Here is a 22,357-nt window from a genome sequence, read left to right as displayed (position 1 = left end):
GGCATGCTGCGATTCATGGGGTCGCAAAGAGTCGGACACGACTGAGCAACTGAACTGATAGTGGTCCAGTGCTTCCCAAATGAGGCTCCATAGAGAGAAGCATCCACCTTTCTTTCTTGGTGGTGTACCATCCCTGGTTGAATGAGAGTCATTGTCAAATCTGACTCTCCAGGAGTGATCAGGTTGCAAAACCTATTTGTCAAATCCCATCCTCATTCAGGTCACTTAAAATGGTGACCAGAGCTATGTAGGAAGCAAAATAGAGCATGTTGTCTTGAACTTTGCAAGAGGGTCAGTGCCAAGTCTGTGGAGGACCCTGTATGCTGACCGTTTGACCCCTGTCTTGCTGAGTAGCGAGGACAGATGCAGGCCATGGGGGCAGGGCCAGTTGGATGAGTCTGATGGGGGAGGGGAGAGGGGTGTGAGACAGGCTGGAGGTGGGGGCAGAGCTGGGGCGGTTTGAGGATCATGGGTTCATCGACCAGCTGGAGTGTTAATCATACAGCATCCAATTTCAATGTATGGATTCCCCGCCTCAAGCCAATCTGCTGACACCAACTGGGGATGGGGGTCCTACAGTTTTACTCAATTCTGACAATGTCTGCCTGGAGATAGTGTCAGATTCCATGGGTTAAGGGCTCAGTCCCATTAAGGTAGCATTAGTGGTAAAGAACCTGCCCATCAATGCAGGAGACATAAGAGACATAGGTTCAATCCCTGGGTTGGGAAGATCCCCTGGAGGAGGGCATGGCAACCCACTCCAGTATTCTTGCCTGGAGAATCCCATGGACAGAGGAGCCTGGTGGGCTATATATAGTCCATAGGGTCACAAAAAGTTGGACACAACTGAAGTGACTCAGCATGCACGCATGCACCCATAAGACCACCCCAGCCTGGCCCGTGCTTCAGATACCAGTGGTAAGTTTGGCCAATTGGCTATAGACTGGAGGTTCCCATGACCCCCTCCTCGAGTTTAATGAATTTTCCAGAGGGGCTCACAAAATCCAGAGAAATCTTTTACTTACCAGTTTCTTATAACTCAGGACCAGATAGATGGAAGAGATGCATAGGGTAAGGGTATGGGAAAGGGCGTGAAGTTTCCATGTCCTCTCTGGGCCTCCCATCCCCTCTAAATCTCCGTGTGTTCACCAGTCTAAAGCTCTCTGAACCCTGTCCTTTTGGATTTTTATGGAGACTTCACTATCTAGGCATGGTTGATCAAATCACTAGCCATTGGCAATTGATTCAACTTCCAGCCCCACTCTCCTCCTGGGGGGTCCGAGTGGTTGGGACTGAAAGTGCTAGTGCTCTAGTCAGATGATGGGTTCTCCTGCCAACCATTCCCCAGCCTTCAAGTGAAAGGGAAAGTCGCTCAGTCTTGTCCGCCTCTTTGCAACCCCGTGGACTACAGTCCACGGAATTCTCCTGGCCAGAATACCGAAGTGGGTAGCCATTCACTTCTCCAGGGGATCCTCCCAGCCAGCCCAGGGATCGAGCCCAGGTCTCCCACATGGCAGGAGGATTCTTTACCAGTTGAGCCACCAGGGAAACCCTCCCCATCCTTAGGTGTGGACCAAAAATCATCTCAATAATACAACAAAAAAAGACATCTTTGTCACTCTCATTGCTAGGAAATTCCAAGGATTTCAGGCTTCTGTGCTTGGGTGAAGACCAAACACACGTCTTATTATAAATCACAGTCTCCTAGGTATTAGGGGGAGGGCCAGCAGGAGGGAGACCGCAGTGGATCTGTGGGCTCCCAGGCCCCACTGCCTGGTCCTGGACCTCCCCACCTGCCACACTTGTTCCCCAGATTTCCACTCAGCGCAAAGTCAACATCTACAACATCCTCCAGGAGATCATCCAGCAGGAGGGAGAGCTGGAGGAGCGCTGCGTCCAGAGGCTGGTCACCATCGCCTCCAAGGAGATGAGGGACATGTTGGAGGTAGTGGATGTCCTGCCCCCGCCCACCTGGCCGCCACCCCAGGGGGCTGGGCTCTGGTGGGTGAGGCATGGGAGGCCCGAGGCCCTTGTCCGGTTATCTCACGGGAACAACAGTAGGCTGAGGGGGCCCATGGGACCCCAGCAGGGCTGGAGTAGGTGAGGGGCAGGAATGCTGGTGAAGCCACGTGTTCTCCCGTGCCCTGCAGATGGAGGGCTACATGAGGGCAGAGGTGGCCAGCGACACCCTGGTGGCCCTGTCCCGAAACCACTTCAGCTTGGTCATGTACGAGCTGCAGCACCATCTCAAACCCCTCAACCTCACGGAAGAATTTGTCATCATCACCCTGGCCAAGCTGGCCAACGGCAATGGTAGGGCTCGTGGGGACTGGGCCCCGGCGTCTGCCCGTCTGGCCACCCCTGTGCCTCTGCCCTGGTCCCTGCCCCCAACCCCTCCCATTTCTCCCTCTTCTTGCCTTCCTCTGGCGTTCCTCTGTTTCACTTCTGGTGTCTCTCCCTCCCTCTCAGCTGCTGAGATCCCCTCCCTGTGCCTCCCATCCTGTGTCTTTTCTCCTGCCGGCCCTTCTCTTGCACACCTCTCTTTCCTCGCCCCCCACCTCTGGCCCCGTTCTCTCCCTCGCTCCCTCCCTTTTTCCCTTTTCAGTCTGTGCACACGTACTGAGCATCCGCTCCACACAGGCCTTGTGGGGCAGTGGCCCGTGGATGAGTGAGGCACTGGGAACCAGTACACGAGAAAACGGAGTGTCACAATGGGAGAGGGCACGCGGCTGTCCTCCTCCTAACCGCCATCTCACTCAGTGTCTGGGTCATCATTCTAGAATGTTTCAGTTCAGTTCAGTCACTCAGTCGTGTCCAACTCTTTTCGACCCCATGAATCGCAGCACGCCAAGCCTCCCTGTCCCAGAGTTCACCCAAACTCATGTCCATCGAGTCAGTGATGCCATCCAGCCATCTCATCCTCTGTCATCCCCTTCTCCTCCTGCCCCCAATCCCTCCCAGCATCAGTCTTTTCCAATGAGTCAACTCTTCGCATGAGGTGGCCAAAGTACTGCAGTTTCAGCTTTAGCATCATTCCTTCCAAAGAAATCCCAGGGCTGATCTCCTTCAGAATGGACTGGTTGGATCTCCTTGCAGTCCAAGGGACTCTCAAGAGTCTTCTCCAACACCACAATTCAAAAACATTGATTCTTCGGTGCTCAGCTTTCTTCACAGTCCAACTCTCAGATCCATACATGACCACTGGAAAAACCATAGCCTTGACTAGACGGAGCTTTGTTGGCAAAGTAATGTCTCTGCTTTTGAATATGCTGTCTAGGTTGGTCATAACTTTCCTTCCAAGGAGTAAGCATCTTTTAATTTCATGGCTGCAATCACCATCTGCAGTGATTTTGGAGCCCCAAAAAATAAAGTCTGACACTGTTCCCACTGTTTCCCCATCTGTTTCCTATGAAGTAATGGGACGGGATGCCATGATCTCCATTTTCTGAATGTTGAGCTTTAAGCCAACTTTTTCACTCTCCTCTTTCACTTTCATCAAGAGGCTTTTTAGTTCCCCTTCACTTTCTGCCATAAGGGTGGTGTCATCTGCATATCTGAGGTTATTGATATTTCTCCCAGCAATCTTGATTCCAGCTTGTGCTTCTTCCAGGCCAGAGTTTCTCATGATATACTCTGCATATAAATTAAATAAGCAGGGTGACAATATACAGCCTTGACATACTCCTTTTCCTATTTGGAACCAATCTGTCATTCCATGTCCAGTTCTAACTGTTGTTTCCTGACTTGCATATAGGTTTCTCAAGAGGCAGGTCAGGTGGTCTGGTATTCCCATTTCTTTCAGAATTTTCCACAGTTTATTGTGATCCACACAGTCAAAGGCTTTGGCATAGTCAATACAGCAGAAATAGATGTTTTTCTGGAACTATCTAGCTTTTTTGATGATCCAGCAGATGTTGGCAATTTGATCTCTGGTTCCTCTGCCTTTTCTAAAACCAGCTTGAACATCTGGAAGTTCCCAGTTCACGTATTGCTGAAGCCTGGCTTGGAGAATTTTGAGCACTACTTTACTAGTGTGTGAGATGAATGCAATTGGTGGTAGTTTGAGCATTCTTTGGCATTGCCTTTCTTTGGGATTGAAATGAAAACTGTTTCAGTTCAGTTCAGTTCAGTCGCTCAGTCGTGTCTGACTCTTTGCGACCCCATGAATCGCAGCACGCCAGGCCTCCCTGTCCATCACCAACTCCCGGCGTTCACTCAGACTCACGTCCATCGAGTCAGTGATGCCATCCAGCCATCTCATCCTCTGTCATCCCCTTCTCCTCCTGCCTCCAATCCCTCCCAGCATCAGAGTCTTTTCCAATGAGTCAATGCTTCGCATGAGGTGGCCAAAGTACTGGAGTTTCAGCTTTAGCATCATTCCTTCCAAAGAAATCCCAGGGCTGATCTCCTTCACAATGGACTGGTTGGGTCTCCTTGCAGTCCAAGGGACTCTCAAGAGTCTTCTCCAACACCACACTTCAAAAGCATCAATTCTTAGGCACTCAGCTTTCTTCAGAGTCCAACTCTCACATCCATACATGACCACAGGAAAAACCATAGCCTTAACTAGACGGACCTTTGTTGGCAAAGTAATGACTCTGCTTTTCAATATGCTATCTGGGTTGGTCATAACTTTCCTTCAAAGGAGTAAGCGTCTTTTAATTTCATGGCTGCAATCACCATCTGCAGTGATTTTGGAGCCCCCAAAAATAGTCTGACACTGTGTCCAGTGTTTCCCCATCTATTTCCCATGAAGTGATGGGACCAGATGCCATGATCTTAGTTTTCTGAATGTTGAGCTTTAAGCCAACTTTTTCACTCTCCTCTTTCACTTTCATCAAGAGGCTTTTTAGTTCCTCTTCACTCTCTGCCATAAGGGTGGTGTCATCAGCATATCTGAGATTATTGATATGTTTAGGAGACAACAAAGGAGTGGCGGCTTGGGAGGCCCACGACCTGCCTCCTCTCTGTTCCCTGGGGCCCCAGGAAGAGCAGGGCTCTTCCTTCTTTTCCTCCGCCCCTCCCCTTCCCCCATCACCTATCCCCACCCCTCCCCCATCTCCCCTCCCTCACCTCCCTTTTCCTCCCCATTTTCCTCTTCCCTCCTTCTCTCCTCCCCCCATCTCCCCTCCCCTTCACCTGCTCCCAGCTCACACTTCTTACCTCGCCTGACTCCTGCCATCTCCTGTGGCCCAGCCCATGCAAAGGGGCTCCCTGGCCTTGTTCTGGGCACTCACTGGAAGTGTGGGTGGTGGTGGTGTCCTTTCTGCTGACCCTTCTCCTCCAACTCCCTGAGACCTCTGCCCACACCTTGCAGTGTTTGAGTTCATGCCATACATGGGCATCACCCTGGCCACCATGTTCACCATGCTGAGGCTCGCCAATGAAGCCAAGATGCGCCAGGTGATCTGTGGTGGTAAGTGTCCCACCTGGGCCTGCAGGTCTGCCCCGATCAGGGTGTGGAAGGAAGGCAGTGGTAGACAGGTAGAGACGAAAGGGCAGTGGGAATCGCAGGAGAGGGAGACCAGGGAAATGGTCCCAGCTTGGGCTTGACCTGGGCCATGTATATCTGATCACCTTGCCCCAGGTTTTAATTATGTCATGGTTTTGTGAGCCCCAATCCCCAGTACCTGAGAAAAGTAGGACAAAATGCGTTTGCCACTCTTTGCTTTGGAGTCCCCAGGATCTGAGTGAAAAGTCTTCTTCCAGGTCTCACCCTTGACCTTGCCACATGAACCTCAGGGCTGGGGGCCCAGTCACACCTGTGTGCTCCACCCCTCAGGGGAGTCTTTCACCCTCAGTCAAGGAGGGGCTTCATGCAGGACAAAACAGGGAGCTGGGAGGGGGGTTGGAAAGGCAGACAGACAGGGACGCAGGAGATTTTTCAAGCAGCATCTTTGACCGTCTCAGTAACCTGCTGGTTATGGAAGTGTGAGGGCTCCTCCTGAGGGGGCAGCCCTGGAAGGCTTTGTTCTGCGTCCTGCCCCCTGGGGCTCACTGCACGTCCCCCGGCAGCCATGGAGACCTTCTGCGAGACGGTGCAGTTTTACCTGAGGCACCTGGAGGACAGCGTGTACCCCGTGATGACTGAGGACCAGTTTGCGGTAAAGCTGTTCCCCATGTATCGCTACTTCGTGACGGTGTGGCTGCGGAACAACAACCCGGAGGTGAGACAGGCCCTGCTGGGTGGGGGTGGGAGCCCGTGGTCCTCGGGTCATTGCTCTCCAGCCTGTGCAGCTGGCGGAGTTGAGACACCATGGGGTCCAAGGAGGTGGAGACCTGATTAATGGCAGAGTGATGGGGGCCCTGGAGGTGTCTTGATAAAGGTCTCTGGAGTTGCTGGACCAGGGTCCCTGTTACACGTGTGCCGGGCCCTCTCCAAGCGGTTCACTTGTAGGAGCCACTTCCACACCAACTCTGGGCCACAGGACTGTTTTACAAATGAGGAAACGCAGACACAGAGAGGTTGAATACCTGTCCAAGGCTACCTGAGTGACAGATTAGGACCTGGGGGACAGGCTTCGCACTTGCGGGGCCTGGGGGAGGCCTGGACTCTACTCCAAGGTCCCCTCTGTCACTTGTCCTTGATTTGAGGCTGGGGCTGATGTCACAGGGGGTCCTGGCTGAGGGGTCTAGAGACCCGGCTCCTGTGCTAGGTGAAGCTGGGGGTCATCAAGTCCCTGAAGCCCATGCTGAGCCTCCTCCTGCCCAATGATGACCTGCGGGAGCAGGTGTACGACTACATCCCCCTGCTGCTGGCGGAGTACCAGGGCAGCCTGGAGGCGCTCTTCATCACGCAGGTGAGGGGCCTGGGCTGGGGGCTCGGGGTATTTAGGGCTCCTGAGTGTCCCATGGGGTGTCGTCCGGGTGGGAGACGGAGCCACGGGACCTGGCACTTGTCCGATTTCCGAGAAACAGATGCTGCTGTTCCACGTATGTTAGTCACTCAGTCACGTCTGACTCTTTGCAACCCTGTGGACTGTATCCCACCAGGATTCTCTGTCCATGGGACTTCCCAGACAAGAATACTGGAGTGGGTTGCCTGTTCCTTCTCAAGGGGATCTTCCCGGACCAGAAATCGAAGCCAGGTCTTTCATGTTGCAGGCAGATTCTTTACTCTCTGAGCCACCAGGGAAGCCAGGCAGAAAGGATGATACCTCAAAGGGTTCTGGGACCCACAGTGAGGTCACAACTTTCATATCGGTTTCCTAAGGCTGTTGTAACAAAGAACCAGGAGGCAGGTGGCTTAAAACAACAGAAATGTGTTCTGTCATGGTCCTGGAGGCCGGCACTCTGAAATCAAGGTGTTGGCAGTCTGTACTCCTGCAGGCTCTAGGGGAGAATCTTGCCCTTCCAGCTTCTGGTGGCCCACGCACTGCATCACTCCAGTGTCCTCCGTCGTCACATGGCCATCTCTGTGTCTCTCTCTGTGTGTCTTCTCTTCTCATAAGGACAGCGGTGCTTGGACCTAAGGGGTTGTCAGGGTGATCTCATCTTGAAAGCCCTAACTAATTATGTCTGCAAAGACCCTATTTCCAAGTGACCTCACATTCTGAGGTTCTGGGTGGACATGGATTCTCGGGGGGAACACCATTCAACCTCTTACCAGCCTTGAACGTGTGCGAGATGGAGTTTTTGCAAGATTCTGAGCTGAGTTGTGACCTGGGCTGGTGTATATTGTGAAGGGGGTCACTCATTCACAGATGAGGCGAGACCGTTCGCCTCGTGAAAGCTGGGAACAGAAATGAACGTGCCAGATTTGGGGAGCCACCAGCAGATCTTCTGTCTAAAAGTTGGAATGCACCTCCCGGTGACTAGAAAAGAGAGGGAAAGAAGGCCTTGAACGCCCACGCTCAGTGGCCTAGAGCAGCCCTGCCGAGCTGAAGTGTCCACCGCAATCCTCAGAGGCGGCTGGAAACAGAGTCGGACTCAGGGGTCTGGGCGGAGCTTGAGAAGTGGCCTCTCTGCCCAACTCCCAGGGGATACTGATACCTTCAGAGGAGGGAGAAAGTCAAGGAGCAAAGGTCTGGCGAGTGACCTGAGTCGGTAGAAGGTCACCTGCCACCGTTTCCCGCCCGCGACAGGTCTTGAGGCAGATCCTGGAGATGTCCGTCATCACCAACAGCCCCGTCCCGCAGATGCAGCTCCACACCATCTTCACGGAGCTCCACGTCCAGGTGAGCCCCAGGGCCGCGCGGGGCGGGGCCTTCTCCGGGGCGGGTCAGAGGAGGCTGGGGACGGTCAGGGGAGGCGGGCTGGGGGCGGGTCAGGGGAGGCGAACTCGGGGCGGGTCAGGCGAGGCGGGCTGGGGGCGGGTCAGGGGAGGTGCGCTGGGGGCGGTCAGGGGAGGCGGGCTGGGGGCGGGTCAGGGGAGGCGGGCTGGGGGCGGGTCAGGGGAGGCGAACTCGGGGCGGGTCAGGGGAGGCGGGCTGGGGGCGGGTCAGGGGAGGCGCGCTGGGGCGGGTTAGGGGAGGTGCGCTGGGGGCGGTCAGGGGGAGGCGCGCTGGGGGCGGGTCAGGGGAGGCGGGCTGGGGGCGGTCAGGGGAGGCGGGCTGGGGGCGGGTCAGGGGAGGTGCGCTGGGGCGGGTCAGGGGAGGCGCGCTGGGGGCGGTCAGGGGGAGGCGCGCTGGGGGCGGGTCAGGGGAGGCGGGCTGGGGGCGGGTCAGGGGAGGTGCGCTGGGGCGGGTCAGGGGAGGCGGACTCGAGGCGGGTCAGGGGAGGCGGGCTGGGGGCGGGTCAGGGGAGGTGCGCTGGGGCGGGTCAGGAGAGGCGGGCTGGGGGCGGGTCAGGGGAGGCGCGCTGGGGGCGGGTCAGGGGAGGCGGGCTGGGGGCGGGTCAGGGGAGGTGCGCTGGGGCGGGTCAGGGGAGGCGGACTCGAGGCGGGTCAGGGGAGGCGGGCTGGGGGCGGGTCAGGGGAGGTGCGCTGGGGCGGGTCAGGAGAGGCGGGCTGGGGGCGGGTCAGGGGAGGCGCGCTGGGGGCGGGTCAGGGGAGGCGGGCTGGGGGCGGGTCAGGGGAGGTGCGCTGGGGCGGGTCAGGGGAGGCGGACTCGAGGCGGGTCAGGGGAGGCGGGCTGGGGGCGCGTCAGGGGAGGCGGGCTGGAGGCGGGTGGTGTGCCGACCAGGGCTCCGGGTGGCAGGGTGGCGGTGGGGCCCACGTCCCGATGCCAAAGCCCTCCTGCCTCCTGCCGGGGGCGAGGCACAGGTGGGGCTCCTGCTCGTGTGCCCCTCTGCGGGGCTTACCTCTCCATCCCCTGCCCGCCCCGCCCTAGGTGTGCTCCAGGGCCCCCGCCCAGCAGCAGTACAGCAGCCAGAACCTGACGGAGATCGTGCACTGCTTCATAGCCCTTGGTGAGGCGTCCCCGGGCCCCCGGGAGCCCTCGGGAGTGCCGGCCCCTCTGAGCGCCGGGTCCCGGGGCTGCCTTGTAGCGCTGCTGCTCTTGACTCGGGGCACGACTAAAGACGTCCTTCCCCCCAACCCCCTGCAGCCCGCTCCTACCCCAAGGAGCTGATGAAGTTCTTCCTCAGCCAGATGGAGATGAGCAAAGAGGCCGTCCGCGTGGGGACCCTGGCCCTGATCAGGGCAGTGGTGAGCGCAGATGGTGAGCACTCACGCCGCAGGAAGACCGGGCAGGAGCTAGGGTGGCAGGTGTCACTCATATCTGGCCTTTTTTTTTTTTTTTTTTCTTAAACTTTTGGCCGCACCTTGCGGCGGCATGTAGGATCTTAGTGCCCTGCCCGGGGATCGAACCCTTACCCCCTGCGTTGGAAGCACAGAGTCTTAAGCACTGGACTTCCAGGGAAGTCCCTGGATCATTTCCTCTCTTACAGACCCTGCTGGGTGGGCCAAGGAGTCAGGGCTCTCCGTAGCTTCATGTTTGCTATCCTTGAACCTACACCGGCCTGTGTCACACCCTCCACACCCTCGCCCCTCTCCTTCAACCCTGAACCCCAGCTTCTACCTGAGCCTGAATTTCAAACTGTTTGCCCAAATCCTAGCATAACTCCCAAAGCTAAATGAAAGGCTGCAGATAAAGCCTAGATACACAGTATAGATGTAGCCCTAAAGCCCCATTGACCCAGAGTCAAAACTTAGTCTGAAACCCTGCTTCCGAATCCCTAAGCCCAAACCCTAAACCTGGCCTTGCTATCCACAGGGAATCACGGTTCCCAAGAGCACCGGCTCAGAGCATCCGCTTGAATTTGAATAAGGTGCCCTCTGCTGGCAGCATTTGTTTTTGCATGATTTGAGAACCACACGTGCTGTGCTCAGTTGCTTCAGTCCTGTCCCATTGTTTGCCAGGCTCCGGACTGTAGCCCGCCAGGCTCCTCTGTCCATGGGATACTCCAGGCAAGAATACTGGAGTGGGTTGCCATTTCCTCCTCCAAGGAATCTTCCGGACCCAGGGATCAAATCCACATCTCTAATGTCTCCTGCATTGGCAGGCGAGTTTTTTTCCACTAGCACCACCTTGAAAGCCCTGAGAAATGCATGGTTGGCTTCAGTTCAGCCTTTCAGCTGCATATCCTTGTGCAGTACACAAACTGAGCAACTGTATGTGAAAGACCTTCTCCTGACAGTAAACCCATCTCTTACAGAAATGAAAATTTAAGCAACAGTGAAAGTGAAACTTGCTCAGTCGTGTCTGAGTCTTTGTGACCCCATGAACTGTACAGTCCTTGGAATTCTCCAGGCCCCAATACTGGTGTGCCATAGTGAGACTCCTTTTTACCTGTCTGATGGGCAGAGATGATAATGACTAGAGTTGGCCTACCCATTTTTGTGCAGAAGGGCAGATAGCAAAAATATTTTCAGCTTTGCAGACCACACAGTCTGTGACAATTATGCAAATTGGCCATAGTAGAGCAGAAGCAGTTATAACTTCAGAGCCTGGCTGTGTTCCAATAAAGCTGTGTCTACAAACACAGACTTTGGGCTGGAATTAAACTTAGGGCTAGACTTTGCTAGTCCCTGGTCTAGAATACAAGAAACAAGCCACCGATACTTCCTTGTCAGGGGTGTAAACTGATAAACGATTCTGGATGCTCACTTGGATAGGGCCCAAAACACGGGCTCAAAATCTAACATTTTATCAGCTGCCTGAAGAAATTAATTGCCCAAAGGCAATTGGATAAAGATGTTCCTTATAACATTGTGCATAGAAGCAAAACATTAAAAACAATCTACATGTTTTTCTACAAGAAATTTGTGGACTTAGCGATAGTATAGCCTTATATGGGCTTCCCAGGTGGCACTAGTGGTAAAGAACCTGCCTGCCAATGCAGGAGACGGAAGAGATGCAAGTTCAGTCCCTGGGCTGGGAAGGTTCCTGGAGGAGGGCGTGGCAACCCACTCCACTATTCTTGCCTGGAGAATCCCCATGGACAGATAAGCCTCGAGGGCTACAGTCCACTGGGTCGCAGAGAGTTGGAAATGACTGATGCAACTTCACATACAGGCATGCATAGCCACATATGGAATATTATACCATCTTTTTCATGGAAAAGCCGCTCTTTGTATATTAAGTATAGCAGTACAGTGTGGGACAGTTATATATAGCATGACCTTGGTTCAGTTCAGTTCCATTCAGTCGCTCAGTCATGTCCAACTCTTTGTGACCCCATGAACTGCAGCATGCCAGGCCTCCCTGTCCATTACCAACTCCTGGAAGTTACCCAAACTCATGTCCGTTGAGTCGGTGATGCCATCCAACCATCTCATCCTCTGTCATCCCCTTCTTCTGCCCCCAATCCCTCCCAGCATCAGAGTCTTTTCAGGTGAGTCTGCTCTTCGAATCAGGTGGCCAAAGTATTGGAGTTTCAGCTTCAACATCAGTCCTTCCAATGAACACCCAGGACTGATCTCCTTTAGAATGGACTGGTTGGATCTCCTTGAAGTCCAAGGGACTCTCGAGAGTCTTCTCCATCACCACAGTTCAAAAGCATCAATTCTTTGGCGCTCAGCTTTCTTCACAGTCCAACTCTCACATCCATACATGACCACTGGAAAAACCGTAGCCTTGACTAGACGGACCTTTGTTGACAAAGTAATGTCTCTGCTTTTGAATATGCTGTCTAGGTTGGTCATAACTTTCCTTCCAAGGAGTAAGCATCTTTTAATTTCATGGCTGCAATCACCATCTGCAGTGATTTTGGAGCCCCCCAAAATAAAGTCAACCACTGTTTCCAGTGTTTCCCCATCTATTTCCCATAAAGTGTTGGGACCGGATGCCATGATCTTGTTTTCTGAATGTTGAGCTTTAAGCCAACTTTTTCACTATCCTCTTTCACTTTCATCAAGAGGCTCTTCAGTTCTTCTTCACTTTCTGCCATAAGGGTGGTGTCATCTGCATATCTGAGGTTATTGATATTTCTCCCAACAATCTTGATTCCAGCTTGTGCTTCTTCCAGCCCAGTGTTTCTCATGATGTACTCTGCATATAAGTTAAATAAGCAGGGTGACAATATATAGCATTAACTTACTCCTTTTCCTATTTGGAACCAGTCTGTTGTTCCATGTCAAATTATAAATATTGCTTCCTGACCTGCATACAGGTTTCTCAAGAGGCAGGTCAGATGGTCTGGTATTCCCATCTCTTGAAGAATTTTCCACAGTTTATTGTGATCCACACAGTCAAAGGCTTTGGCATAGTCAATAAAGCAGAAATAGATATTTTTCTGGAACTCTCTTGCTTTTTCCACGATCCAGTGGATGTTGGCAATTTGATCTCTGGTTCCTCTGCCTTTTCTAAAACCAGCTTAAATATCTGAAAGTTCACTGTTCACGTATTGCTGAAGCCTGGCTTGGAGAATTTTGAGCACTACTTTACTAGCGTGTGAGATGAGTGCAATTGTGTGGTAGTTTGAGCATTCTTTGGCATTGCTTTTCTTTGGGATTGGAATGAAAACTGACTTTTTCCAGTCCTGTGGCCACTGCTGAGTTTTCCAAATTTGCTGGCATATTGAGTGCAGCACTTTCAAGGCATCATCTTCCAGGATTTGAAATAGCTCAACTGGAATTCCATCACCTCCACCTCCATGACCTCGGTCATGTGAAAGAAATCTAGGTGCTCATTTACACATAAATGAGTTTAGAAGGATACACCTAAACTGTGAAGACTGGTTGTCTTTTATTTTAATTTCTCAGTGAACACAGACTTTTTTTATCATCAGAAAAAAAGGTTTCCATTTTAGAGATGAAAAACTCTTAAGTGTAACATCGTCCCTTGGTGCCTGAATTCCCGCCATCTTCCACCCCGACCTCCTTTCCTCTTATTCCTCCTCCTGCAGTGATGTCTAGTAACACCTAGACTTGAGTGTAACAACACCCTGAGTGCCTGACTGTGGTTCTGTCCAGGCCAACCTCTCAAGAGCCTTCTCCAGGCTCTTTCTCACCTCCCTGATCTTCCCCATCAGCCTTCCCTCCAGCACACACAGAGCACTCTTGCACACCAGGCCCTGTGTGTTTTAACTTGTGTCACTGCTCACAGAGATTTGGTGAGGGACATGCTCTCAGGGTCTACCTTTTACAGGGAAGGAAGCTGAGGCTCAGAGGGGCTGAGTAAGTCCCCGAGGTCACACAGCTGGGATGCGGTGGGGCCAGAGACTGAGCGTAGCAGCCTGGCCCCAGAGCCCCGGCCTCCACAGCTGGGTGCCATGGTCTCCGTGTGTCCGCTGTGTGTCTGGCCCTGTGTGTCCCACTAAGGGAACCACCGAGCTCTTAGGAGGAGACCCTGCCCTCAAGGAGAGTCCACTAGTTTCCAAAGAAACCCACGCGATGCAAAGGCCAAGGGAATGAGGCATGAAGACGACGGCCCCTGGGCTGCAGGGCGGGCACTGAGAGCACCGGGTGGCTTCTGAGGGTAGCGGCCCTGAGCTTGTAGGGGGTCAGAGGCTCTCAGGAGGCATGGCATGGATGAGTCCCCGGACCCCTGTCTCCCATGGAAGGTGGCAGGTGAGGCCTCACCACTTCTGGGTATCTCCTCAGAGCCCAGCCCTGAGGCCAGTGGACCTCCAGTTGGGTTTCTCTCTTTCAGAGCCCAAAATGAACATCAGAACCATCTACCTGGCCGTCCGGGTGGTCAAGAACACACTCTCCGACACCCGGTCCAAGGTAACAGGGTGGAGAGACCCAGAAAGGGGGTGTGTGCTGGGCCTCTGCGGGGCAAGTGGAGGGAAGTCAGGGTGCCTTCTTCATCAGCTGCAGCCTGCTTGCCCACCCCTCCCCTCCAGCTCTGTGTGTGGAAGTGGGGCTGCCTTCTCAAGGAAGGCCCTTTGATCGAAAACCTACCTTCCCAGCCAGTCCTGAGTGGAGCTAGAGAAGAAAGTCTCCTCGAAGCTGTGGCCCTTCCTCCAAGACCCTCCCTGTCATCAAGAACCTGGAGTTTTCCTGTAAAGGGGCTCCGACACCACCCTGGGCAGAGGAGAGGCCAAACACACCCAGCGTCAGCCCAAGCTGCTTGGCTAGCTAGGTGTTTTGTAAGGTCATTACCACATTTGAGAAAAGCAATTCTGCAAATAAAGGTTAAAAAAAAACCCCACCATCTTGGCCACTGCAGCCTCGGCCCCCTGGAGAATAGCTTGGCTTCTGGACATGGCCCCTGCGGCTGACCCCTCATGTCCTGGGGGTGCAGTTCAGGACAGTGAGGGTTTGCACAAACCAGGGAGGGAACAGGGGCACTCGGTCTAGAGCCTGAGGCACAGCCGTCTTCAATACCTAGAGGATGGCAGGAGTAGAGGGAATAGGCTTGTTCTGTGTCATCCCCATGTATGAGCCCTGGGGAGCCCAGGAGAAGAATCAGGTGGTTCTCACTAGGGCTTCCTGAGGATGGAGCAACTCTACAGAGAAAGCACTGTGCTCATGTCTCAGGGGCTTAGATGAGGCTCCTGGGTAGGGTTGCTGCTGAGCGGGGTCCCCTGGATGAGGCAGGCGGAGTCACCTGGATGAGGTGGTGGACAGAATGGGCAGCAGCCAGGTAGCCCCGGAAACCCCTTCCAGACCACCGCACCCTCAGATCCTAGCTGTCTCATGTCACGGGGTTGGGTGCAGGAGGCGGAACCTCTAGCGCCAAGCACGTCTGTGCTCTGTCCTCTCAGGTGAGGATGGCCATTCTCCGTATCATTGGGCAGCTGGCCCTGTCCGGCTTCCAGGACAGGATCAAAGGTTGGGGCCTGAAGTACGTGTCTGTGCAGCTGACCTTGTCCACCTACAAACTGGTGAGTGACGGTGGAGCAGCTGGGCTTTGGAAATGGTTTCCACTGCATTGAGGAAAGAACACTGCTTGAGGAACCTGCATGCATGTACATGCGCACAGACACACACAGCAAGCTGCCAGGGGTCTAGAAAATAGTGAAACATGTGCACAGCTCTGGGCATCTGGGAGACTCAGTGTCTGGGAGTCAAGCCTCTTGCGGGAGAGGAAACCACAGCTGAGACCATGGCAAGCCCCTGCTGGCCCACGAGCAGGCACTCCTTGGTTCTGTCTTTCAGACCAACCGCAGGGACAACTTTTACCAGAGGGACCTGGAGGAGAAGATGGTCCACAAGGTCACCATGGACACCGTGAGGATCATAACGTCTTCTGTCAGTGGGATGACCAATGTGAGTTGGCACACTGGGCTGGCACACTGGGGCTGATGGCTCAGGTCTGTGCGGTGCTAGGCTGTGAGGGGACGATAGCACAGGCCCAGAATTCTGCACTGTCGCTTCTCCCATTCCCACTACTTGGGAGGATGGGGAGCCCCAGATCTTCCAATTACCTGAGCTTGTTTTTCAAGATTCAGTTCCTTGGGCCCTTATTACCTTCACCAGGGCAGTGCTTGGCACATAGCAGGCCTAACACATGTCACTTGACTTATTGCTGGAAATGCATCTGTCACCTTCCAGCCCCTCACTCCAGGCGTGTGCATGTATGTGCACATGTGTGCGTGTATTCAGTCGCTCAGTTATGTCTGATTGATTGTGGCCCCATGGATTGTAGCCCACCGGGCTCCTCTGCCCATAGAATTTCCCAGGCAAGAATACTGGAGTGGGGTGCCATTTCCTACTCCAGAAGATCTTTCTGACCCAAAGATCAAACCTATGTCTTCTGCATTGGCAGGCAGATTCTTCACCACGAGGGCCACTTGGGAAGCAAATGCATATGCATGGAAGTGTGTATATGTGTGAGTGTGCAAATAAATGATTCTAAGGATTATATTTCACAAACATTCATGAGTTCCAACTATGTGTAAGTCATCAGGGCATACACAGGAAGGCTCAGTATGACCCCCAAGTTGTTCACAGGCTTTAGGGGGAAAATATGTGTCAATTTTTAATTGCATTACAATGTGACATAGAAATAAGATAGGAAAAGTTTATCATCACTGCATATGGAGGGAATCATTGTCTATTAATTGAGGCCATGGGCCAGATGCTCCCCATCCAGTGGCAGCTTCTCTTAATTACAGAAATAATAGTTATAGTAATAATAATGGTTACAATTCATTGATCACACGTGGCAGGTACTGTACTAGATGTGTAACATCTAGAGTCTTATTTAATTATCCCAACCACCCTGTAAGGTAAGCTCTGTTGTTATTATTACCTAGCTTTTATAAATGAGGAAACTGAGGCTCAGAGGGACTCATTAATTTGCTCAAGGAGTCTAAGCTGGTAAAGAGTGGAGCCAGGATAAAAATGCTCTTTCCTGTTCATTATGCTGCATCCCTGGGGGAGCCCAGTAGCCAGGGATTCTAGTCCTGATCGCTAGAACACATCAAGCAACTTCACTTGTTAGTAGCACAGGAGCTCACCCCAAACTCCTAGGGGTGGGAGTGGGGCTAAAGGGAATCAGGGTCACTGGGGGTGTTCAGTGATCATCTGGTGAGATGGGAGATGGCAGAGTGAAGCTGGAAGGCTAGAGTCACGGCTCTAAGAATCTGTAGAGAAATAGAACTAGTAGGAGATATGTGTGTGTGTGTGTATCTCAAAAATATCAATAAATTCAGATATGCAGATGACACCACCCGTATGGCAGAAAGCAAAGAGGAACTAAAGAGCCTCTTGATGAAGCTGCAAGAAGAAAGTGAAAAGGCTGCCTTAAAACTGAACATTTAGAAAATGAAGATCATGGCATCCGGTCCCATCACTTCACAGCAAGTAGATGGGGAAACAATGGACACAGTGACAGATTTTATTTTCTTGGGCTCCAAAATCACTACAGATGGTGACTGCAGCCATGAAATTAAAAGATTCTTGCTCCTTGGAAGAAAAGCTATGACAGACCTAGACAGCATATTAAAAAGCTGAGACATTACTTTGCAGACAAAGATCTGTATAGTCAAAGCTATGGTTTTTCCAGGAGTCATGTACAAATGAGACAGTTGGACCATAAAAAAGAGGGAGTGCCAAAGAACTGATGCTTTAGAATTGTGGTGTTGGAGAAGACTCTGGAGAGTCCCTTGGACAGCAAGAAGGTCAAAACAGTCAATGCAAAAGGAAATCAACTCTGAATATTCATTGGAAGGAATGATGGTGAAGTTGAAGCTCCAGTACTTTGGCCACCTGATGGGAAGAGCCGAGTCATTGGAAAAGACCCTGGTGCTGGGAAAGATTGAAGGCAGGAGGAGAAGGAGACAACAGAGGATGAGATGGTTGGATGGCATCACCGACTCTATGGACATGAGTTTGAGCAAACTCCAGGAGATGGTGAAGGACAGGGAGGCCTGCCATACTGCAGTCCATGGGTCGCAAAGAGTCAGACATGACTGAGCGACTGAACAACAACATATATATCGTACAGCTGTGAAGGCTGGCAAGTCTGAAATTTAGGGGGTAGGCCGGCAGGCTGAAGACTCATGCAGTAGCTGAGGCTGCAACCTTGAGGCAAGCTCTCTTCTTCCTCAGGGAAACCTGTTTTTTACCCTCAACTGATTTGATGAAGTCCACTCATATTATCCAGAGTAACCTCCTATATAGATTATGGACTTTCATCAGATTGCATCAAAATACCTTCATTGCCACACCTAGATTAGTGCCTGATTGAATAACTGTGTGCGTTCACTCGCCAAGTTGACACATAGAAACTGATCATCACAATTGGCAAGCACGGCAAGGTTGTACGCCCAGTGTGCCTCTCTAGGGGATCGGGGGTTCGAGGGAGGGCTGGTCAGAGAGGATATGCTGGATGCGGGGTGGAGGAGGCCAGCGGGCACAGTGTCGCAGGCTGATCCCAGCACCCCCTTCCTGCCCGCCCCCAGGAATTTTGGGTGAGGCTCCTGTGCTACATCATGGAGACGGACTACACGGAGGCCTTGACCCCCATCTGCGTCAGCCTCACCAACCTGGCCGAACGCCAGCTGCACGCCAAGGACGAGGAGGCCAACGCAAGCAAGAGCAGGCACGGTGGGCAGCCCCCCTGTGCCAGCTGGAGGGACTGGGCAGGTGGGCCGCCTCGTGACTCGGACTGTTCCCCCTTCTCCAGGAAGCACCCTGGAGCCCAGAGAGCCAGGCCTTCCCAAAGAGGCCACCCTTGCTGAAATCCGAGGAGGTTAAAATCGTACACTCTTCCTCTGGCAGCCCATTCTTCTCGTCCCCACCTCCCCACAACCCTCGCACAGACCTCAGGGCAGGGGTCCTGGCTCAGGCTTCCCCCAGGTGTGAGCTCTCTGGCCCCCAGGAGCCCACTGGAAGGACTGTATATCCCATCCGAGTCCTCTGGAACCACCCCCACCAGGCCCTCCCACTCGCCCCTGATGACGCACTTGTTAGCACCAGACCCTCAAGAAAGGGACAACACCGACCTACTTACGGGGGACCCTGCCGTCCAAGGGGGCTGCTGTCATGGTCCTGGGGCTTTGAGGATGGATGTGTCCAGTGACAGGAGGTGACTGGGAGCCTCACAGGACCGAGCCATGGTGAAGGGCAGAGCCAGCTCTGAGCATCTGGCTAGACCACCCCCTGGTCTGCCTCCTGCCCCAACCCTGAGTCTGGGGCTGGCTGCCTCCTGGGTGCTGCCCCTCCCTGCAGCTTCTCAGCAGGCCTGCCCCTCCTTTGCCTGCTGGTCCAAATGCTATGAGTTCCTGCTATTCCTGGGCTCACAGCCTCCCAAAGCCTGCAGAGGGAGGGGAGAGGAGTGGACGGGTGTCTAGTTACTGTTGGCTCAATGAGGCAGAGACTCACAGTAGGAGAGAAACACTCTCACACTGGCCTGGTGTGCACTCCCAAGCGGGCACGTCCTGAAAAGAGCACAGTATATTAATGCATATATAAGGAATTTAGAAAGATGGTAACGATGACCCTATATGTGAGACAGCAAAAGAGACACAGATGTAAAGAACAGACTTTTGGACTCTGGGAGAAGGTGAGGGTGGAATGATTTGAGAGAATAGCATTGAAACATGTATATTACCATACGTAAAACAGATTGCCAGTCCAGGTTCCATGCATGAGACAGGGTGCTCAGGGCCAGTGCATTGGGATGACCCTGAGGGATGGGATGGGGAGGGTCAGGATGGGGACACATGTCCACCCATTGCTGATTCATGTCAATGTATGGCAAAACCCACCACAATATTGTAAAGACTCCAATTAAAATAAATATTAAAAAAAAAAAAAAAGAGCATCTTCTCAGCCCCAGCCTGTAACACCAGGCTCCTCCTTCCCAGGATGGCCAGTTGTAATGATGTTCTTTGTGGAAAAGCCCCTGTCTTGACCCCTCCTGCATTCTGGGGGGCGCTGGGATGCTGTTGGGGCAGCACCGTGCAGGGAGAAGCTCCCCCGGGGCACAGGAGCCGGGCAGCCTCAGTATCCTGTATCTTTCTCTCCCCAGTGGACCTGCCCGCGCCACAGAAGCTGCTGGCCCGTCTCCTGGTGAGTGGCTCACGGGGGCCGTGCACTGGCCTGGCCCCTGCTGTGTCCTGCGGTGCCCCTCCCATGAGCTCCTAATCCCCAGGGCCTCCAGGGGGAGCTTGGAGCTGGATGCTTGGCAGGACAGAGCTTTCCAGGCTCCCGTCGTCCCTCTGGGGAGATGCGGCAAGGGCAGCAGGCTCCCAGATTTCTCTGCTGGCCCTTAAATGGCCCCAAGCATCCGCAGGACACTGTCAGCAGCCTGCCCTTCCCTGGGGGTCAGCTCTGCCCTGCACCCCTGCATCTTCCTCCTTGTGTTGACCCTGCTCCGAGGTCCATGGAACCCTGGGTGGGGAGGGAGCCCGCGTTCTCGCGTCTTGAAAGGCCCCATCCTGTCCAACTCTCCCTTTAAGGGCTCTGACAGCGAGACCCCAGGTTGGGGTGCACGAGGCCTGGGGCTGCCCAGCCCAGGAGAGGCCCCGCTGGAGTCTTGGTGTTCCCCAGGTACTGATGTCATCCCCCTACAAGGGGGAGGGCCGTGGGATCGCCATGCTCAACCTTCTGAAGACCCTGAGCCAGAGCATCGCCCCCTCCATGGCCGACATGTGGGAGCTGGAGATCCCCCTGCTGGTCAAGTACCTGGAAGGTGAGATGTCCAGGGTGCCTGTGCAAGCTACCCGCTAAGTGTACATACTGGGTATAGTCATGTGGCCTGAGCAAAGGAGCCTGCGGTGCTTGTGTGGGTCACTCCCCCGCCTTCAGGGTACCCACTGGGTGCTAGTCATGTGGCCTGAGCAAAGGAGCTCAGATGCGCATGTGATCTCTTCACACACACCCATAGTGTACATGCAATGTACTAACCACCTGGTCTGAGCAAAGGAGCGGGGTGTGTGAGCCACCCCCAAGCAGTGTACATGCCGTGTACAAGTCACGTGGCCTGAGCCAAGGCGCCCAGGCTCCAGGTCCTTGGGAGGGTGGGGAGGGAAGTGCTGTGTGTTCACGGAGGACCCCAGCTGCTGCATTTAGGAGGCGGCATGAAGGAGCAGTGGGAGCGAGGAGCATGGGTGGCCTTCTCTCTGCAGAACACACCGAGTTTACATGGAACCAGAAGACGTGGGAGGACAAGCTGATTCAGGTAGAGGCGATCCCGCCGCCTGAGGCCGGGGTGGGGGGCGGTGGGGGCAGTTCTTGGTGGGTTTGGCGTGTGGGGAGTTTAGGAGCCCCTAGGGAACACGTTCCCCTCCTGTCAGAAGACTTGGGGAGCACAAGCAGCTACAGCAGGGGACCCCACCCTGGAAACCAAGAGCCCCGAGGCGGCCCAGGGGACCCCCTCCCGGCAGCCCCCAAGCCCACACAGCACTAGCGCTGGGTCGGGGCTGAAAGGGCGAAGCCATCTAGAGAGCAGGGAAGCGCTAGCCAGGGAAAGTCACTGCTCAAGGTCACAGCGCCCTCTGGAGCACTGCGCACCTGTGCCTTCTTCCCCCACCCCCAGTTTCTGAGAAACTCCCTCAAGAAGACTCGGGGTTCCAACTGGAGCCTGCGTCTGAGCAAAGAGCTGAACAACCAGATCGAGAGCTTCGACAGCCCCTCCCTGGAGAAGGTTGGTTCCCAGAGGCAGGGCTGTTCAGACAGGGAGGGGACTCCGGGACAGCGCGTGTGAGACCAGTACGCCTGCGGCTGTCCACAGCGCCCGGGGAGGGGAGACGGCTGGCTGCTCTGGGCCCGAGGCCTGTAGTGTTTTGCTCTGTCTTGTTTTTCCCTCAAGAACCTGCTTTGTTGGAGCTGGGGGGCATTTCCCCTCCAGTCACCCGCTTCCCTATTCCTCTCACCTCGCCCCGCACCTGCAGCGTCGCCCCTGCAGAGTCCATGGCAAGGAATGAGATGTCTGAACGTGTTTTGGTAAATGGTGTAAAGGATGAAGGTGACGCCGAACCACAGGATGCCAAAGGGGAGGACAAGGCCTGCAGGGGGAAACAGAGCTGGGGCTTGGTGGTGGGCCTCCACCTTTGGCAGACGGGGGGGAAGAGCAGAACACCTTCTCTCAGACCTGCTGCACACCCACCCCCACCCCTCCCCACACACCAGTTTCTCCTCCCTGTCTCATCCAGCTGTTGGCTCATGACCACCGCGTGTGTGTATTTCATTGTTAAGGGGTCTTTACAAAACTATAAACATTGCTGACAATCAGAGAAGGTCTTCACCAACGAAAGCATTTCATGTTCACAGATTGGAGGACAATATATTTAAGATGGTGACACTTGCCAATTTATCTATAGATTCAACACGACCCCCACTATAATCCCAGCTGGCTTCCCGCCCCCACCCCCAGAGACTGACAAGGTGATCCTAAAATTCCTCTGGAAATATAAGGGGCACAGAATAGCCAACACCGTTATGATTTAAAAACGAACAAAGTTGGAAGACTCGGATTTTGCAATTTCAAGACTTCTTGCAGAATTACAGTAAACAAGACAGGGCGATCCTGGCATCAGGACAGGTAACAGTTTGATAGAATCGATTCGACGGTCTGGA

At 53.9% G+C, this 22,357-nt stretch overlaps 1 protein-coding gene across 1 annotated transcript in view; it reads left to right on the top strand.

Moving 5' to 3' along the window:
• MROH2A (maestro heat like repeat family member 2A) overlaps positions 1-22,357 on the top strand; it is a 56,092-nt gene that overhangs the window by 4,165 nt on the left and 29,570 nt on the right. Inside the window, exons 4-19 of the mRNA XM_027537968.1 lie at positions 1,814-1,945; positions 2,151-2,313; positions 5,318-5,416; positions 6,016-6,167; positions 6,657-6,800; positions 8,085-8,177; positions 9,270-9,348; positions 9,486-9,599; positions 14,034-14,110; positions 15,094-15,213; positions 15,488-15,598; positions 18,238-18,382; positions 19,809-19,849; positions 20,330-20,471; positions 20,908-20,960; positions 21,318-21,425. Coding sequence (XP_027393769.1) covers positions 1,814-1,945; positions 2,151-2,313; positions 5,318-5,416; positions 6,016-6,167; positions 6,657-6,800; positions 8,085-8,177; positions 9,270-9,348; positions 9,486-9,599; positions 14,034-14,110; positions 15,094-15,213; positions 15,488-15,598; positions 18,238-18,382; positions 19,809-19,849; positions 20,330-20,471; positions 20,908-20,960; positions 21,318-21,425 — 1,773 coding nt within the window. The remainder of the gene's footprint in view (positions 1-1,813; positions 1,946-2,150; positions 2,314-5,317; positions 5,417-6,015; positions 6,168-6,656; positions 6,801-8,084; positions 8,178-9,269; positions 9,349-9,485; positions 9,600-14,033; positions 14,111-15,093; positions 15,214-15,487; positions 15,599-18,237; positions 18,383-19,808; positions 19,850-20,329; positions 20,472-20,907; positions 20,961-21,317; positions 21,426-22,357) is intronic.

The sequence above is a fragment of the Bos indicus x Bos taurus genome, chromosome 3 (assembly GCF_003369695.1).
Source record: "Bos indicus x Bos taurus breed Angus x Brahman F1 hybrid chromosome 3, Bos_hybrid_MaternalHap_v2.0, whole genome shotgun sequence".
NCBI classification, from domain to species: Eukaryota; Metazoa; Chordata; class Mammalia; order Artiodactyla; family Bovidae; genus Bos; species Bos indicus x Bos taurus.
This window is presented reverse-complemented; position numbering and strand designations above follow the sequence as displayed.